At 31.5% G+C, this 17,103-nt stretch overlaps 1 protein-coding gene across 1 annotated transcript; it reads left to right on the top strand.

Moving 5' to 3' along the window:
• Positions 1–10,020: 10,020 nt before the first annotated feature.
• LOC110095266 lies at positions 10,021–12,329 on the top strand. Its single transcript, XM_020820721.2, has 2 exons — positions 10,021–10,611; positions 12,073–12,329. The coding sequence occupies exons 1-2, from the start codon at positions 10,196–10,198 to the stop codon at positions 12,272–12,274; spliced, it is 618 nt and encodes a 205-aa protein (XP_020676380.1). The 5' UTR covers positions 10,021–10,195; the 3' UTR covers positions 12,275–12,329.
• Positions 12,330–17,103: the final 4,774 nt, after the last annotated feature.

The raw sequence follows: 17,103 nt of genomic DNA, 5'->3' as shown, positions 1-17,103 counted from the left end.
ATTAACTAGAGAGCGGAATAGCGGCTTCAACTGCAGCAACCTAAACCCTAGGAGTAGCCGATGGGAGTTGCTCGATCATGCTCATCGGATGCGGAAGGATCAACTGAGAAGCCATCGAGATTCAATTGCCAGCACTTGGAGTTACTTAAATTGGCCATGAATGGGATGTTTACATAACCACTTTAGCCTAGTCTGGGATAACGTGTTCCGCACAACTTGGTAAGAAGAGCAGGAATCGATGGCGTGGATCCTGCATGCATTGGGATGTTTATATCACAAAAAGGAGAATGCATCTCTCGTGCAAAGAGATCAGGGTCAGGGTGAGCTATGCATGGAGTAACAAGTTCTAATATTTGATGAGGGAAAGGCTTTCAGTGAGTAGAATATTAAATCGTGAAGTTTGGATTTAGCATAAGTAAAAGGAGTAGTTTTAAGTGTTAGTTAGTGTAATAAGCCCCTTTAAAACTAAATTTGGAATGTTGATTTTCCTTCATATATTCTTGCTTTATTACATTGGTGTTTTAAATATATGAGAATAATATCTTTTAAAACAAAAAAATCATTTAAAAAAAAATATCATTATGTTTTCTTTTGACTAAAAAAGATTAACATTTCTAATTTTATCCATATAATCATTACTAATGATAATTTTTTATTAAGTGAAAGTTATATTATTTTTTCTTAAATTATCTAAAAAAATATTTAATACAATCTTTGCCGAATTTAAGTATTAAAATTATTTTTTTCTATTTGAACCAAATAATGTCATAAAACATTATGAATTCGCATTTAGAAAAAACACTCCAAAGTTTCATTAAAATATAACATTAATGTATGAATACTTGAATAAAACTAAATTGACAAGGGAAAGTAAATTTATCCTTAATAATTTAAAAAATAACTTCTTTCCAATATAAGATTATTCAAACTATCTTACAACTGGAAATAACACAAATAATTTGGAAATCTTGGTTTCAACATGAGAGATTTGAATTATTTGTTTATTATGCCTCTAAATATACAATAACGTAACACTATGATATTTTATAAACGATAATCATCATTATAGTTACATAATAATCACATAATTGTTGCTTACAATAGTGAGGAGTTTTTGAATTATAATTTAGTTTAGGATGTGTACTTCATAATTAATAAATGTATAAGGAGAAGATTTTTTAATAACCCTTAAATTTACAAAAGATATATTTTGATTTGCAATAATTAAAAATTATTTAGAAGTCATTAAAGTACAATTCATAAGCGTCTTCATCCATAACAATAGATATTATTGGTGTTCTGATATATAATATTAATTTTTCACTTTTTTGTTTGTACTACTATAATTCCTTGTGAAATTCGAGACAAGTTGGTACAAGTGAGAATCTCAATGATCGTTAGTTGTCATTTTGAAAACACAATTTCACCCACCACTACTAACTAGCATGTGGCCCTAGCTATATTAAAGAAATATTTTTACATAATTTTTGAATCCATAGATTGAAGATATAAAATTAATTTTATTGCTAAAGTTGAACAATTCGACAAAATGATAATGTGATCCTTTGATTATTTTATAAAATCAACTATTTTCTTCACTTAGAAGCTTTTTAACAAATCCATTCCCCATTTATGTTAACAGAGACCTAAGAAGGAAAAAATAGAAAAGACAAGAAACGTGAGAAAGTCTATTTTGGGCTCTTCTTCTATATCATTTTTCTTAATCACTTGGCTCATTGAGAATTTGTTCCATCCTCGAGGTATGTTACCATTTTCTCTATCCAATTTCTAAAATTATGAACATTTTTATCAAAATTTTGATTAAATGTTACTTTTCATTACCAAAGATTAGGGACACTTTGCATCGCTAAAACTTTCACTATCATAAATTTTTATATGTTATAACGATTGAAGATTTTGAAACAATTCGAAATATCTTTTTAAAATTTTAATACTGGGGTTTCTAGATATGTATTAGTTTTTCTTCAAATTAAAAATCAATGGACTATAAAAAATTATGTAGTATAATTATAGTCTCTAAAATAGAAACTCTTTCACGATCTCTAGTAATTTTTTTATTATGTTGAAATCTGTGTATTTTTTCTTTGTACAAGGTCTTTTCTATTAACTGCTATTAAACGGTACTTTTGGTAAATTTTAAATGTATTTTTTATGAATTCAATACATAATACATTGAAATATCATGTTGTTTACATTAGTTGAATGGATACTATGTGGAGATCTGACAAGGGGTGACAGGAAGTTTTCATTTGGGGTAATATTTGTTCTAATTCAGAGTTGTAGAACTCTGTTATTATTACATAGAGTTCATTACAACTATGTTCGTATCAAAGTAACTTTTGAACTCTATCCTATTGGGAGGCATAAGAGTAGCAGTTATCAAACTCTGCCATTGGGAGAATATATAAGTGACTAGTGTACTTTTGCCTAAAATTCGATAATGGCATTTATTTTCTTTGTCAATTCCATTTTTAATACTCAATTAATATTTAATAAATGAAATGATTGAGAAATTTAAATGGGTTGAATGTTGCGCCTATTAACTTGTGGTGGCCTCATAAATATTTCTTCATGTTTTAGCGGTCAGGGAAAGGGGAAGCTTCAGTTGAGTACTGTTTAAAAATTTAATATGCAGCAATATGTATCTTTCTAATTTTGGTATGTTTACCACAGTTCATAACTAGTTTTATACTTTTTTATTGTAAGCTTTTATTTATAGCCATACCCTTAATTGTTATTGCAATTTTGATAATCGAAGGAAAAATCAAATCTCTTGGATGAGTTAATTTTCAATTCTTTAGGATTTTTTAGTACAATGTAGTTTTGTTAATATTTTCTAAATATTTAAATTGAAAGATGAAATATAACATTTTTTCAAAATTATATCTTAGAATTATTTATCATAGCCTTAACAAGTAAAACATGTCCCTTTCAGTGCGTCTCTGTCGGCCAGGGTTTTAAATGCCTAAAACAATTTGTGGTATCAGAGCAATAGTTTTTAAAATGGATCATAAAACATAGCAGGATGTGAAATTGATTTATCAGGTCAAGTGCATCAGGGTAGTTTGAGTCTAGGGATTCAATAATCGTAAATTTATTTCCATGTGCCCATATATGTTCATGGTTGACATATTCCAGTATGAAAAGATATGTCAGACCTAAATAGATACATGCGTAGCAGTGTTAGTTAAACAACACAGTACCTTATACGCTCCAATAACCATTAATTCTTATATAGTTTTTTTTTCAAAATTTACTAATATAATACGGCCAGATATGGAAAAACTTAGAGCAAACTCTTTTTACTATTCTGATCTGCATTGATGCTAGACAAACACTTCTAAAGACCTATTTTTGACTATTGAAGCTTTTGGGACTTTAGATGAGGATTGCCGTTCGGAAGATTGGAGAAGAATGTAATGATCTGGGACACTTCTCTCAAATATCCATTGAAGCCCCAACTGTTTTATAACAATCTCTCTCTCACAACACCCCCTCACTTGATCTCTCACACTTCACTCTCATAATATCTCCCAAACACTCACACTCAATTGCCACTCTCAAGAGAGTTATTTTTGAAAAATTAGGTGCTCATATCTAAAGATAAACTATTTAGCAAACATATGTATAAACTTATAAATAATTACATGATTGTTTAGGATATTGGACTATGAAAGTTTGTGTAGGTTATTAGACCTTATTGAACTGTCTCAAGGTTAACCAAGAGGTGGGTGAATTGGTAATTAAAAAAAAAAATCTTGGATTTTTTAAAACTATTTATAATACAATTTTTTAGCAATGATCCTTGAGTATGCAGTTATTTAGATATGATTATATCAAAAGCTTTTTTAACCATAAACTTTAGAGTGCAAAAAAAAAAAAAATAAAAAATAAAAAAAATAAAAGTGAATAGAAAAACCTCCTTGGAGACTCCTTCTTTAGGTATTGCACCAAATCAAAGTGACTCTCCTTTTGTACCAACAGCTACGCGGAGAAGCCCTTATAAACTTTTTTCCACTAACTCGATGCGGTAGAGTACCAATGCCTTTTACACCCTCCAAGTGATGGAAGCATACTATCGCATCCTTTTTGACCCTCCTAGTGAAGATAGAGAACCGTCGCATCATTTTTTACCCTCCTAGTGAAGGCAGAGAACCTCGACACAATGTTGAAGATCTTCTCTCAAAAGCCTCCAGAGGAGATGGGAATAAATTTGAAGAAGACAAGGAGATCCTCACTTTGGGTAACCTTGTGAATCCCTCATAACACCCCCTCACTTGATCTCTCACACTTCACTCTCACAATATCTCCCAAACACTCACACTCAATTGCCACTCTCGAGAGAAAATCGCAGCAAAGGTCTTGAGTGTCAATTTTTAGAACTCTCTATAGAAAACACAAGAAAACCATCAAAAAATTAAATTGAAAAATTACAAGTGAAATGAGTTTATATCATACAGTATGATCATGGATCTTCTGTACGGATAGTTTAAAAATCCTGGTATGATCATGTATGAACCTTATTTCGTACATTGTTAGTCATCTTTATGAACTAACATTGTTATATACAAACAGTTCAAAACTAAATGTGTTCATATAGTACGAGATGATATAAACCTTATTTCATATACTGTTAGTACGTCATCTGTACGAACTAACATCGTACAATATGAACAGTTAATATAAATCATGCTTCATTTGGTCAGATCATAGATGAACTCAATTTTATACTATGTTAGTTATCTATACGAACTAACATCGTATAATATAAACCATATAAAAAGAAATGAATTCATTTGGGATGAACTGGTACGAACCCAGTTTTGTACATTGTCAATCATCTATACGAACAAATATCATACAATATGTATAATATAAAAATGAATAAATTCATTTGGGACAAACTAGTATGAACTTGATTTTACACATTATCAATCGTTTGTATAAACTAACTTTGTATAGTATAAACAGTTCAAAAAATACAAGCCATGATTTGATTAAATACATTTTGGAGTAAAAAATATGACAAATCATATAGTACAATTGGAAGTTGTACAATACGATTAGATTTAAAATTTTAAGTTTCGACTCTCTCCTCCTGAGTGTGTGTGCATGATTACCTAATTACAATCACACTCTCTCATACTCAAGAAATAAAAAATAAAAGATTTATAGACTTTATTACATAAAATCCTAATATACTCTATCTTGAAGTCTTCAGCAGTCTAGAGTATCATTTACCTCAAATTGTTAGTACACATAAATAACAAATAAAAAATATCCAGTAATTGCTTGGAGAAATAATAAAATTATCCGAATAATAATATTTTACTATCATAAAAAATCACATTCTCAATATTGATTCCTGAGTTGTAACAGACTGCTGTGAAGAAGTAATGAAGGATAAAATATGTTGGTAGAAGTAAAAAACTTTAAAGTTTGAGAGAGGTAATATTAATTTGTTATTATTGAAAGAATGTACCAAAGCACTTTACCAATAGCTTAGGGGTCATGCCTATGACCTATATTATCATATCAAGAGGGATATGCATGATTTAAGTGTAAACAACATAGTGAATAATGACATAATAGTAGATGGTTTGTGTGATGGTTCCTTTACGGCTCAAGTTGAAGAGAAAATTTATTTATTTGTTGGTTTGCATTTTGAGGATTCATCAAGTTTGAAACAAGCCATTCGTTCCTATGTAATTTTATAAAACATTGCTATTAAGATTAAAGAAAGTGACAAATCAAGAGTTATTCATACATGCACATATCGTGGTTGTACATGGAGAGTACGTGCTTCATTATGTTTAGATGGCCATTCATTCGAAGTTAGAAAATTACATTCGACACATTTATGCCCAGGGGTAACAGAGCTGGAAACAAACAAGCTACTACAAGCTAGATTGCTTATGAAATCAAGGACATCGTGAATAGGAATCTTGACATTACACCAACGGACATTAGTAATAAATTAGGGATCACTTTTGGTTTATCTTTACTATGCATGAAAATAGGGCGTTCAAGGGAATTAGCAAGAGACCAAATGTTTAGTTCAGTAGATAATAACTACAAGTGGGTGCCCACACTAAGCTCATAGTTAATTAATAGGATTCCTGACTCACATATAATGTACCTATGTGACAACCAAAACTAATCATTTAAGTGGTTATTTGTCAGCTTCAAGGTCTACATTGATGGATTCTTTGCATGCTGTAGATATTTAATCGACATTAAAGCTTGTCATTTAAAATCAAAATATTTAGTGTACTTCTTTCTATGAATTGTTTCGATGGGAACAATGGCAGTTCTTTACAGGCTGTAGATATGATTTTGTTGCTACTGGTTTTTGGTTGCTACTATTTTTTGTGCACCAAAATTTACAAAAAAAGGAAATATATGATATCCAGTGAAATATATGATTTTTTGTTGCTACTATTTTTTCCTTTACTCAATAGCATGATGATAATTATTAACGAAATCTTCTCCATAAAATATAAGATTTACTCTTGAAATTAGCTTTAATGCTCTCGTGGATCAAAATCTTACAGCAAATGTGATATAATCAAGCAGACAAAAATCCCCATAATTTACAAACAGAGAAACCTATGGATGCTTGAGCTTCTCAATCAAACCTCTCAATCTACCTTTCCTCTCTAAAATAACAGGAGCATGCCCAGAAGGAAAATCTGGGAACCAAGTTTTTGTACATGCCATGCACTATGCCTATACAAAAGCCTTCTTTTCAGTTTTAATGCAGATAAACAATTAATCTGCACTCCTGGAGGTGACCTTTCATCATCATTTGGAAGTAAAAAAATTTACCATTTAGAAGAAATTCTTATATTTAGTAACAAAATCCTATCAATCAACCATTCATTTACAATTACAATTCACAACAGAACTTCAACTTTTTTTAAAAAAAATATAAGATTTGGTACATAACTTCAAGTGTTAACATTATTCACAAGCGTTTTACAATGACAAGTCTTTGATTGATAACTGACGGCAATAGCAACAAGCAAAATCATGATAACCAACAAGAATTTAATTTGAAGTAACTCAGATGTAACTAAGACGACATGCTTGGAATGAAATTTTGATGCATTTGCACTCCTTAAGTGATTTATATCTTCTAGTTCACAATTTTGTTCGTCAAACAACCTAAAATATCTACAATCATCTTCCGCTTTATTTCGGGGGCATTGATAAAAAACTTTTCTGTGATTATTAGCTTTGTAACAAGTATAAATTTGACATTGTAGAGTGCAACGACAATAGATTAGACTGTCTAGGGTTCTCATTGATGGCATCAAACAGCTCGAACTCATGTCATAAATAAAAAATTACTACAATTACAAAACAAAGGCCGGATTAAGATCAAATATTTGTCAGGATGACTATCTGAAAAGGCACATAGCATGAAGACAAAAATCTTGCTAACTCACTAAAACAAATAGAGACAACGGCTTGTTCAATGACTAAAACAGGTAGAAAATGTCTCTACAAAAAATGGATTCCGATTGAAATGAATAAAATGCTTCTATTACTCATTCAAGAAACTAAAATTTTCTATAACTTGAGGAACACTTGATTCAACCGACTATAGCAAGTGAGTCCACAGTAACAGTAAAAGGCATCGAAATGTAGAAGAAGAAAATCTAACGTAGATAGTGAAATGGAGAAGAGCAATAAACTTAGGCAATCTTTTGGGGAGGGGAGGCCGAAATCAATTTCAAGTGAAATGGGGTTAATAAACTGGAAAACAAGATAGTTAAATGGAAAGAACATACCTAGCCGAACAGATCGATGAGTTGGCCGAGGGAGGAAGAGGCGATGAAGACGAAGCAAACATTTCAGAAAGACAGGATTGGGGTTTGGATTTGACGGGAAGTAACAGAGTGATAGTTTTGATGAGGGTACGAATTTTTAGATGGTAGAATAATAAATAGTAAAATTTAGATATTAGATAAGTAAATAGAATAATTTTAAATGTTATGATGTAAAAATTCCAAGTTTAAAATAGAGGAAAGTGATGGTCAGCGGAAATGAAAATTTGCCGGTGTTTAAATTATTGAAAGTCCCAAAACAAAATATAATAAGTCCAATGAGTCCTTTTTTTTTTTGTTATCTGCCACGTGGAATGGAATGGGCTATGACGGCGACTTACTATGCTTTGAACTTTTATTTGGTCCAGTCACCTAACGTAGCTCTACGTTCGGACGCCAGTAAATTAGTGTCACGTGTTCTCACTAATTACCGCGCGGGCCCGACAACTTGACCCGGAACGGACCCGGGATTGCTATGTTTACGTATTGCTCGGTATTGCTAGATATTGGTCAATTTTGCTCGGTAATAACGAGAAATACCATTCTGTGAAGACCAATACCTAGCAATACCTAGCAATACCAAGCAATACTGAGTTTTTCTCGGTATTGCTGGGTATTGCTCGGTATTGGTCTTCACAGAGCGATATTTCTCGTTATTGTCAAGCAATACCTAGCAATACCGAGCAATACCCAACAATACGGGTTCCGGTCAGTGTCGGGTCGTCGGGCCGCGCGATAAAAAGTAAGAAGACGTGGTGAAATATTATTGGCGTATGAATGTAGAGCTACGTCAGGTCACCTGACCTAATAATGATTATGTGCGCCAATTTACCAATACACCCCTTATGTCTATGCGACTGCATCTTTCTTGGGCCTCCACGATTATCGGGTGGGCGGCGAATGGTCGAACGTCATCTTCCAACTCACTTCTCTATTATGGTGGATCTCGCATTAATTATCTGCTCGATTTGGTGTGCTTTTGGTTGCACAGTAGATCATTACGTAAAATCAAATGACTTGTGCACCAACATCGTCACCGCAACTTTATTTGTGTGTGATCTTCATGAATTAACTAATCAAATTTGAGTCAGCTCTAACTCTTGTTTAAAAATATTAATGTAAAATATTTTAAATATTTTAAGTTCAAATTTGTAAAAAAAATTAAAAATTATGAATGCATTTGAGAAAGCTTCCTTACTATTAAAAAATATAAATTTTTTTGTACAAATTTTTTTTTAGCTAAAAATTCTTGTACTAAAAAATTACTTCATAAAACAGTAAGAGAGCTATCCCAAACGAAGCCTTTATCTCACTTTCTTACTGGTTCGCTTGGGAAGGCATTATTACTACTTTTGGAAAAAAAGTTCTAATTACAAAATTTTTAATTCAAGAAATTGTTCACTAAAAATTACTTTAGAAAATAGTCATAAGTTATCCTGAATAAAACCTATATTAAATGATTATTTTTTTCTATTTTCTCTTTTTTTTTACAATTTTATTAAAAAAATGGCTTGAATCATTATTATTTTCTCAATTTCTTAATAAATGAGTCAGTATGTGACTTGGCTCTTGAATTCCTATATTACAACTCAAGTTTGAGTTGAACTAAATTAATTAATCAAGCTCAAGATCAAATCAGGGATGACTTGAGTTTGGTTCGGGTAGTTTTCACCTCTATAGCTTCCCCATTATTATCTTAAATAAATTTAGAGATATATTTATTCGAAATAAATTAAATTAAATTAAAATTAATAGTGTATTATTTTAAATTAAATCTAATAATTTAAATGAAAATTTTGTTCAAAAAATCCGTCCCCACATAATTGCACCACCGGCAAAGTGGCAACGTTTTCTCGCTTCCTGTGTTTCTCTGATTACATTGCCTAACGTCTCGGCCTCGGAATAATTTAAATGAAAATTTTGTTCAAAAAATCCGTCCCCACATAATTGCGGGCAAATTTTAAAAGGGGTCATCATTAAAGATTAAATTAAAAAAAGGAGCATTATTAAAATAAAATGAGGGAAATGCACCGCTGCACGCTATACATGTTCGCATTTCTGCTCCTTTTTAAATTTAATTACTTTCATGCTCCTATTCCTAAAACATTTAGCAACTTTGCTCCTTTCAAAAATTTTGCCCATAATTGCACCACCGGCAAAGTGGCAACGTTTTCTCGCTTCCTGTGTTTCTCTGATTACAATGCCTAACGTCTCGGCCTCGGTTGGTCGCTAAACGAAACGCGCGGATTTCCATCTGCTTTTCGATCGAAACGTATGCCCTTCTTCTTTTTGTGATTAAATTGAAACCATACGATTCTGATGCGATGCACTGAGAGGCGGTAATGCACTCCGGCGACAACAACGCAGGAATGACCGGATCATTTAGAATATCGCCGGAGGAATCCGTTGTTATCACGGTGAACTCCGTCGAGAATGATTGTTCTTCCGACGGAGATGGGAGCTTGAAGGTCTTCGGAGCCAGGGCGGCATCGAATGAGGGAAATGCACCGTCGGCGGCGAGCTTTAAGCAGGACAAGCGGGATGCTGGAAAAGGAAACGATAAAGAAAATTTTATAGAACTTATCGTGGAGTGCAGCGGTGAGGACAAGGTTTGTCGGATCTGTCATTTGAGACCAGAGATAGGAGAATCAGCGGCGGCGGGTTGGAAGCTGATCCAGATTGGCTGCGGCTGCAAGGGAGAATTGGGCCACGCGCACCGCCGCTGCGCGGAGGCTTGGTTTAGGCTAAAGAGAAATAGGTACGGAGCACCTTTCCTTACTTCGTCGGTTCATCTGTTCAACACATTGAACTATATCGTCGTGCTATTTGTAAATCTTTGTTGCATTTGTTATGGATCTGAACTGGTACCGTAGTTATTTGTAATTGGGAATTTAGGGTATTCTGTGCGTTTTGGATGTTCTAAAGCACTCTTACTATAGCGTTAGAATCATCGTCTTTTGAACAAAGTAAGGAATCAACTGCGGATTCTGCAGCTATTTAATTTGTTTTTTCTTTGGGGTCATTAGTGATTTCTGTTTCTAAAAATAGCAATCATACAAAACGTTAATCAAATTCTGATTGTTGTTTATTCTTAATGATATTATCAATTTTTGTTACCTCACTATACGTACATTTCCTATCTAGATTTAAACTTCTATGAATTATTGACTATTCTCTGTTCTTGATCAATTCTAAAAGCTTCTGAATATTTATCTATATAATTGAACTAGTTCAGCCAAATGCTTTCTGACTTACTAGTAATCACAATCCAAAGAACTGTTATTTTGAAATTTACTTGAAATTGTTTGCTCTGTTTTTTTATGCTCCTCTGTTTCATTAAGAACAGTTTATTTCCCACGTTCATGTGATATAATTTAATCCCCCTAAGATATAAACTTCATTATTTCTGAAAGTAATTTTCTTAAATGAATCCATGTTCTACAATCATGACGTTCAGATCATCCATTGGTTGTTATCTTCTTAGTACTATATCCATAACAAATTTAATTCAACCAACTCATGAGGCTTTACTGATTGCTAAGGAATAGCTTTATTTGGAATAGCTTTTTGTATGCTTTTACGGTAAGAAAAATAGTAAAAAAAAACTTGTGTTTTTAAAATACAACTTTTTCACTATTCTTTAATTGTTTTTTACTTTAAAAATTTATTTTTGAAAAAATAGCTACAAAACTGTAGGTTGAGAAAAGAACTTTAAAAAGTAAAAATAAAAAAGCATAAGCTTCCTCGAACAATGTCAGTAAAAATTTCTTTCATAGATTTCATGTAGTCTTATAAGCATCAAAATATTACTTCTTGAGATTTTATCTCATGCTTCTTTTCAATCATGATTATATTTTTAATGTTTAACAATTTAATTATATTATTTAATAATTTAGCTGCATATATTTTAAATTTTTTTTTTTGTTCTATCGTCTAATAATCTAATTTTATTGAAGCATAAACTCAATGATACTCATAAAATTAGTCAATCTTGATGCAAAATATTTTGAACAAAAATATTTTTTAATGAAGTACTTGTTAATTGGAATTTAGGCTTTATTGTTTTCTACAACAATTTTTCAATATAAAGTTTTTTAATCTAAAGATTTTTGAACTAAAACATTGTTTTAGAAATCAATAAAAAAATACTGTCTCAAACGAAACTTTAATGTTTCATGTTTGTGTGAAATTGATTCGGTATGCTTTTGTTAAAACGCAGGATTTGTGAAATCTGTGGGTTAAGCGCAAAAAATGTTTTTGGCGTGGAAGACAGCAGCTTCATGGAACTATGGAATGAAGGCAGAAAAGACACAGAAGATAGTGTTCGCTGCTGTACTCGCAAGTCAGTCTGTAATACCTTGCTGTATTTCATTGTGGGAGCTTTCGTAGTTTCATGGTTCTTCAGGCCTAAATTTTTCTGATGATTTCTCTTGTTTTTCTCTTCTGTCTGGACACATTTTATTGGGTAAAGCTTGAAAATATGTTCTGTAAATAGGATAATTTTTTAATGTTCTTTCATTTAATCGAATGCTGCTGAAAATTAATTTAAGATGAATTTTTAACTCCATACCCACCTTCAAATTCTCTCATAAATAAAGATTTCATTTTTACATTTAAGTTAAAAAAAATCATATCTCAACAAAATTATTCAGGGATATACTAAAGCTATGTTTGGGACAGTTTTTTTATTAATTTTTAAAGCAGCTTTTAGTATAAAAAGTTTTAGTTCAAAATTTTTTTTTTACTAAAAAAATTGCTTTAGAAAAATGTAAGTAAGTTGTTCCAAATTAAAGCTAAATCAAAATATCTTAATTTACTTTGGGATGAGTGCAGTATACATGTTGATTTATTATTTACATATTATACTATTTTTTCAAAATAAATTTAAAAATTTTGAAATTCATTCTAATATTTTTTTAGTAGAGTATCATGACCTAATTTTTCTTTCTGTAAAAGTGATGAGCACACATTAGTTTAGTTTGTAAAGATTTTAGAAGTTTTAGCTAATATTTTAATATCGAATTTTGCCTTTATCAATTTTTAATTTCCACTCAACTCCTAAAACTGAAAAAAAATGATGATATTTCTAAAATTATAATTTGATTGGGTGTAATTGACCACTAACATTAATTTAGTATTAACTTGACATTGATGATTTCATTTTCCAACTCTAAATAACTAAAATAAAAATCAATAATAATTTCTAAAATGAATTTCTATTATCCTTGAAGGAAAATAAAATAATTTGGCATCAAAGCAACCAAATGAGCATAATATTGGAGTGATTATTGTCCAGTCATCTAATTACTTTGTTCATGTTAACAAAGCTGTACATAATGAGAGATTATTTTGTGCGGACACCGGACAGAGAGAACTGTACGATTTTCTCTCTGTTTATAGTAAAAGCGCAGTTAAAGCGTTATTACTGTAGCATATACGCTTTAACTGTGCTTTTACTGTAAACAGATAGAATACCGGACAGTTATCTCTGTCTGATGTTCGTAGAAAAAAAAATATCATACATAATACCTTTAATTAGGATTTAAAAGGTCATTATACGGTTCTTAACATTGCAAAGTTGAAGCAGCAACTTAGTGTTTTTTGTTATGACCGTTACGTTTAGCTTATGGACAAGAAATAATTTAGACTTTCTTTGTGATAGTTTTTTAATTATTTTCTAAAGTAGTTGTTTTAGTATAAATATTTTCAGTTAAATTTTTTTTTATTAAAAAAGTGTTTTAAAATGCAATAAGAAAATCGCCCCAAATGAAATCTTAATATGATGTCTAAAGAGGCTGATGCAATTGGTTCATTTGAATGACCAAAAAAATTTATATTTATTTATATTATATTTAAATTTTTAAACGATATCAAAAAATATTATTAATATTAATTTATTTCAATAAAATACATATTTTCATATAATTTTTTTGATATGATTTAGATATTAAAATTGTATGCAAATAAATATAACTATTTAGATGATAAATATTTACATACATAAAAATTTTATGATATATATGTAAATTACCTAAAAAAGTAAGAATATCCGTTAAAAAAAAATATTGCCACTAAATGATCATTTTAAGTTTTTTATTAAACTTTAAGGCTCAATTTTTATTTCAATTTAGGCTTCATTTGAGATAACTTTCATGGTGCTTTCTAAACATTTTTTTAGTACAAAAAATTTTAAACTAGAAATTTTTGTAATAAAGAGCTGTTTTAAAAAGCAATAAAAAATTGTTCCAAAATAAACTTTAGATGTCGCTTGGGCCAGTTTTCTTACTATATTTTGCCAACTGCAATCACAATTTTTTATCATTATTTTTTATTTTTTAAAAATTTTTTGCGCTAGAAGCTTGTTTTTCTCTATTGCAATAAAAAATTACCTTTTTCCAGTAACCTTCATAACCACATTTATAAAAAGTGTAAATATTTCAAATAAGCCTACCTTTCAATTTTGCTTGTTTTAATAATTTGATGCTTGCCTATGATTATGATCACTTGATATATATATATATATATTATATATATATTATATATATATATATAATATATTTATTATATATATTATATATCTAAATATTTATATAGTTTTGATTTTCAATTTCTCACAGAATTTTTTTTCAAGCTATTCCATTCAAAACTTTTATGTTCAAAATTAAAAATTTTATGTAAGAGAAATATACCTATGATAAAAATATCACAAAAGGATTTCTTTTATTTTCAGCTGTTCATCCATCATTACTCGGAAATATAGTCATTTCATCCCAAAATTATTAAATAAGATTATTAATTACATGTGCATATTTTGGATATAAATTATTATAAGAAATGATTTTGATATATATTTGAATTTACATGAATATATAATTATTTATTATATGTATTCATTATATATATATATTATATATATATATATATATATATAATATATACTATATATATAATATAATATATATAACTAATTATATATATAATATATATAATAAATATATTATATTAATAATATTTAATAATATATTTATATATTAAATTGAAATAAATTTTATTTATATAATTAATAATATATATATATTATTGATTAATAAAAATATATAATATAAAAAATAATTAAACCTAGTCTTTATATATATGGGTAAGTATTATAATAGTTAGAAATAATTATATATATTAAGTTTATATATTAGACAACCAAAAGATACACAGCACAAAGAAAAAAATAAAACAGACAAAAGCAACAATAAGAAAAATAGCTAAGCGATCCAGACTTATTGGTCCAGGCTCCCAACGTCCCGTCATCCGCCACGCCCTCCAATAAAGTGTCAGCAAAGACAACTCGAACCATCCCGAACCGCACACCAAGACGTAGCACGGCAAAACGCCGGACGTGAGCCCCGACCCACATTGCTCATTCAGCCACACACATCATCAGGAACGATCAATAAAGCCAACAAAAACCATAGCATCAACATAGCAGAAACAAACCAGTATAAAAATCACCTCATTGCGTTACCTCTCCCCAAAACTTTCCGCGGAGTGTCAATATTAAGAACGAACGCACAAACGCAGATCAAGATCGGAATTCTAAGCTGTTCGAAATCGAATCATCCTCAGACGAGTCAACCACCATCACTTTGTTCCTATCTCCAATCCAGAGAGATTCACCACAAGGTTAGCTAGCACTCTGTAATCATCTCTACTAAACAGGCACTCTACTAATTTGTTGAGATAGAAATAACTTGCATTGCACCATGAGAGTGAGTTACGCTTCAGTACCAGCCGGACCACATCACACATCAGCAACCTTATAAAACTTGTTCAACTTCATTTTGGTTCACAACCCCTGACAGGTGATCTCAATCGGCATCAACATATTCATACACTAGAAGACACCTCCGACACCAATCTCCGATGCAAACCAAATACCCATTTTCACGAGCACAAAACACCCAACCCAGCAATGGAATAAAAGGAATGGCACTTAGGAATAGATGCCAAAAGAGCATCCGAACGATTATCCTCTCTCACCCATCCAAGCATGCAGTTACACTCTCCAACGAAAAATTCTTATCAGAATCTAATTATTCACTAACATTTTCAATTCCACAACACAAGTATTACACTAACGGATGGCTACTACCCAATATTATCAGGAAGCGGAGAACAGAATCATTGACCTCAGAGACATTAAATTAAGATCACCTCATCAAATTTCCCCCGTGCCCAAACAGAATTCGGCTGGTGAAACCCTACCAGGCAAAACATTCGACATGGCTCAGAAACAACATGTAACCACATTCGCGGCAACCTCGTGATAACAACCACTCACAGGAAGCACAGACACAAGGTTAGGATTCAAAATTTTACACCATTCTTCGCATGGCCTAAGCAGAGCAATGCACACAGTACTTAGGGAGTCTTCAACACCACTTTTTGTACATAACCAAGGAATCTATCCAATCCAATCTTTTTCGGGTAGCTTTGACACATCCAGTTCAACCAAAACACGCGCAACAGAAGGCCTTGATCCAATGGAGTCGAGTTATCGTTTTTAAAGGTTTCCAAAACAGAACCTAATCCATGTAAGATACGAGAGGAAACAAATGAGGTCGGAGGTTGGAAAGAATCCAAATGGGAATGACCGGAGACTCAATATCAATATCCAGAGAGGGGGACCATTTAATCAGTTTCATGAAGCAATTACTCACAAATATCGACCTATGAGCAAATATCCTACAATAATCCAGGTCATTGAAAAGCTTAATCAAAACATTCTGTTGGTTTAAAACGTGACAGAACCTCACATATTAGTTGAGTTTAAAGAAAAAACTCCCTAATGGCTTCAATGGACGGTTACTGGCTAGAAATTTCCCAACAAGGGCAAATTCGAAAGGAGCAGCCAAAGCTTGGTTTCGCCTCCGAAATCCACAACGCAGGCAGTCCATGATGAGAAGAAATCTTCAAGTGAAAAAAATAGACGGAAGAAGAAAGGCGCCGCAAGGGCCTCCTTAAAAGCAGCGAAGAAGACCGACCAAGAACCAGGGTCCTAAGAGGCGCCATACAGCAAGAAAGAAAAAACACACGACAAAAGCAGAGAAAAACTTTCCTGAAACGACATGCAGCAAGACGGAGAGGACGAAGCGGCTAGGGCAAAAGCCTAGCCATCCCCGGGAGCGCAAGCGTGACAGAAAAAGGCATGTCTTGACTATTGCATTAGTTAGAGTGAGATTATTGAAAGCTTATATAT

Source organism: Dendrobium catenatum, unplaced genomic scaffold (assembly GCF_001605985.2).
Source record: "Dendrobium catenatum unplaced genomic scaffold, ASM160598v2 fragScaff_scaffold_768, whole genome shotgun sequence".
NCBI lineage: Eukaryota > Viridiplantae > Streptophyta > Magnoliopsida > Asparagales > Orchidaceae > Dendrobium > Dendrobium catenatum.
This window is presented reverse-complemented; position numbering and strand designations above follow the sequence as displayed.